Raw genomic sequence first — 3,282 nt, forward strand, 5'->3', positions numbered from 1 at the left:
TCGCATCTTACAGTAAACCTAAAATTACATTTTATAATATTTCACTAAATCACACATAGGCTTTTGAACATGTTTATACAGCAGTTATATAAAGAATATTTTTACAAGCCTACGTAGCCCCTCTACAACCAAAATGCTTTTTTTCCACAGATAAAAATAATAAACACGCGTCGCTTTGTCCCATTCATCGTTCATCATTAATAGCCGTAAATTTCCCAAGCTAACAGCCAGCCAATGAGCACGCGCAAAACACCAAGAAACGCTTCTTCTTTTGTCTGATAACCTGTAATCCAAATCCACTGATGACAGGCATGCAGATGGGTCACTGACGCCAAATATTTTTCAACAAAAAAACTATGCACACACACACACAAAATTCGTGGATGGAGCATACATAGGCATGACCATTGCGCACAAGTAGGAAGGGGGTGGATAGTTAACTAGGAGGCCATCTGGTGTCCTCGCCATGACGCGTGCTGGACGCGTGGATCCCGTGGGGATGCACGGGTTACAAACTGAAAATATCTCCAGGCGCGCACACCACAAAGCCCTATTTTTTGCCATGTTTGCTTTAAAGTTTTGCTTTAAAAGATTTGGTCACAAATGGGACAGCAGTCATGCGTCGTAGTCAGGATACCCAAAGCGCAAAGAGCATTTCCTTACTGTGCGTAAAAATACAGAATATCTGTATTGTAAATGTTGTATACCCATTTTAGAGACCGTTTATAATACGGATTAGTGGACTCTTTGAAATAAACATAAGTCAAACGTAGATAACCCATGTACCCCTCCCCCAACACACACACATACACAAACCATCGTGCACCATGGATGCAGGTGAACTCCTACGTCATCGCATGAACACGCCAGTGAAAAAAACTATTGTTGATCAAATTTTACAAGCAGATGTTACTTAAAATGGCGTGGCTTGGGGATCTGTGCTTGTAATTTAAATTATAGATATTTAACACCCCCCTCCCTCTCCAGCCCATTGCACATCTATTTTGTCCAGCCATTCGTTGTTTCCCTCCTTTTTGTCTCACACCATTCTTTGTATATATTTTAATACACACTATTAACAATGTGTCAATACCTTTATTATATTCTATGTTAATGCCAGAATATAATAAACTTTATTTTTCAGTTGCTAGGTCTCAGCTCACGTAGTAGTGAAAAAGTGTTCACTATTACTGTAAGCTTACATATGCAGATTATATATCATTATTATATAAGATGGTTAATGAAAACAAAACGAAGACAAAAATACATGACAAATGATTTCTAGATTCAGAAATAATTATGCATTTTAATGGAAAGTTTAAAGTTGGTTAGTAGCATAAATTGCAGAATTTAATCAGAATAAGAATCATAAAACTGTATGGTAAGATAAATTAATGAAAAGGGATCACGTGCACAGATTTTAAACGCCAGGCTATTGTTCTGCGCCTCAAAACTTTAGCTTGTGTGCGCGCTTGGCTTGTGGTGGGCGTGCCCATGACGCACCGAACACGGATAAATAGCGCGCGCTGAGCGCATCTCAGACAGAAACCTCTGGTCGCCAGGAAAGACAAGATCTCTGTAAGCATCGAGAATGACTCCGGCTGTGTCTTTCCCGCCTCGCAGTGTCAGCACAGTGGCCATGAGAAAAGAGGCCTCGGAGCTCCGAAAAACTTTAAAACCTCTCATGGAGAAGCGCAGACGAGCGCGCATCAACGACTGCCTGAACCAGCTGAAAAACCTCATCGTTCCTCTAATGGGAAAAGATGTAAGCAAAAGTTCATTTTCATTTGCAGAACCACAAAGATCTGGTCTGAAATATAATGAATTTAATGCAATTTGCAGTTTGAACTCACGTTTCTTTTGTTTTCTGTTTTAGAACTGTCGCTACTCGAAGCTTGAGAAAGCAGACATCCTGGAACTGACGGTCAAATTCTTGGCCGATGTCCCTAAAATGCCGACAAATGGTGCGCGCTGTTTTTTCTTATTATTTTTGTGTTATTTTAATCTAACGTAGTACCACATCTTTTTTGCAAAGAAAACTAAATGTGTTATTTGTTCTTGTCCCCAGATGTTACAGTAAGTTACAGAGAAGGCTATGAAGCGTGCCTTCAGCGGGTCTCTGCGCTCCTCCCGGCAACGAGCCTCGACCAACAAACCTCCGCACGCGTGCACGACTTCGTCCAGCAGTCACTGCGTTCGAGTTCTCCGTCCTGCAGCACGTGCAGCGCTCGCGCATCCACCGCGCCATCACCGGTCCAGCACGAGCGGCTTCTGAGCCTGAAATGGATCGAAATCACTCGGAGAGAAAAGCGCGCGCGCGTCACACCGGAGAGACCCCAGGATGCGCCACAGGCTGTCGCTCAGCCCATGTGGAGACCTTGGTAGATGCGGAAAGGCGGCGTACTGTTTCATGCCACTTGTCAAATAATGTACATAAACAGCCCAGAAATGTGTTGTAAATATTTGCAGATGTGTATAACGTGCTGACTTGAGGTACTAAGTCAAGTTGATTTACTTAAGTATTGTATACTTCTCGTTCGCTTTTGTCAAAATTCGCTCGTTTGTAACTTTCGGTTCGTTTTCTTAGAGATCCTGCGCGTGACCTGTAAATAACTCGGTTATTCGGTTTGGGCTTAATTGGGTGAGGGCTTGTAGAAAACGCCTATGTAAAACCCTGTGGGTTGTCCAGTGTAAAACCTGCACTTCCACTTCAGGATTCTGTCTACTTCAGGATTCTGAGTCTCTGCAGATTATTTTACTTGAAGCACACTATGTTGTGTTAGAAATGTCTCATTTTAGAGACGTGGTGTTTCTGGGTTTAGCTGTAAACACGTTTGATGTGTTATACAGTCTCGTTTTATAGAGACGTGCTATTTTTTATTGTTTATTGTAAACACGTTTGATGTGTTATATAGTCTCATTTTATAGAGACGTGCTATTTATTATTGTTTATTGTAAACACGTTATGTGTTATACAGTCTCATTTTATTTAGAGACGTGCTTTTTGTTTATTGTTTTTTGCTTGTAAACACGTTATGATGTGTTATATAGTCTCATTTTATAGAGACGTGCTATTTATTGTTTATTATTTACTTGTAAACACGTTACGATGTGTTATATAGTCTCATTTTATAGAGACGTGCTATTTATTGTTTATTGTTTACTTGTAAACACGTTATGATGTGTTATATAGTCTCATTTTATAGAGACGTGCTATTTATTATTGTTTATTGTTTACTTGTAAACACGTTATGATGTGTTATATAGTCTCATTCTTTAGAG

General features: G+C 40.2%; 1 protein-coding gene across 1 annotated transcript; it reads left to right on the plus strand.

The window, feature by feature from the left end:
- Positions 1 to 1,569: 1,569 nt before the first annotated feature.
- LOC132854008 (transcription factor HES-2-like) lies at positions 1,570 to 2,764 on the plus strand. The gene is made up of 3 exons (XM_060882114.1): positions 1,570 to 1,765; positions 1,877 to 1,964; positions 2,069 to 2,764. The coding sequence occupies exons 1-3, from the start codon at positions 1,592 to 1,594 to the stop codon at positions 2,383 to 2,385; spliced, it is 579 nt and encodes a 192-aa protein (XP_060738097.1). The 5' UTR covers positions 1,570 to 1,591; the 3' UTR covers positions 2,386 to 2,764.
- The last annotated feature ends 518 nt before the right edge of the window (positions 2,765 to 3,282 follow it).

The sequence above is a fragment of the Tachysurus vachellii genome, chromosome 11 (assembly GCF_030014155.1).
Source record: "Tachysurus vachellii isolate PV-2020 chromosome 11, HZAU_Pvac_v1, whole genome shotgun sequence".
In the NCBI taxonomy this organism is placed as follows: Eukaryota; Metazoa; Chordata; class Actinopteri; order Siluriformes; family Bagridae; genus Tachysurus; species Tachysurus vachellii.

Coding starts and splice junctions, on each gene's coding strand:
- LOC132854008 (XM_060882114.1), top strand. CDS start 1,592: ATGACTCCGGCTGTGTCTTTCCCGCCTCGCAGTGTCAGCACAGTGGCC. Junction 1,766..1,876: donor TTCCTCTAATGGGAAAAGAT/GTAAGCAAAAGT, acceptor TTTCTGTTTTAG/AACTGTCGCTACTCGAAGCT. Junction 1,965..2,068: donor CCCTAAAATGCCGACAAATG/GTGCGCGCTGTT, acceptor TCTTGTCCCCAG/ATGTTACAGTAAGTTACAGA.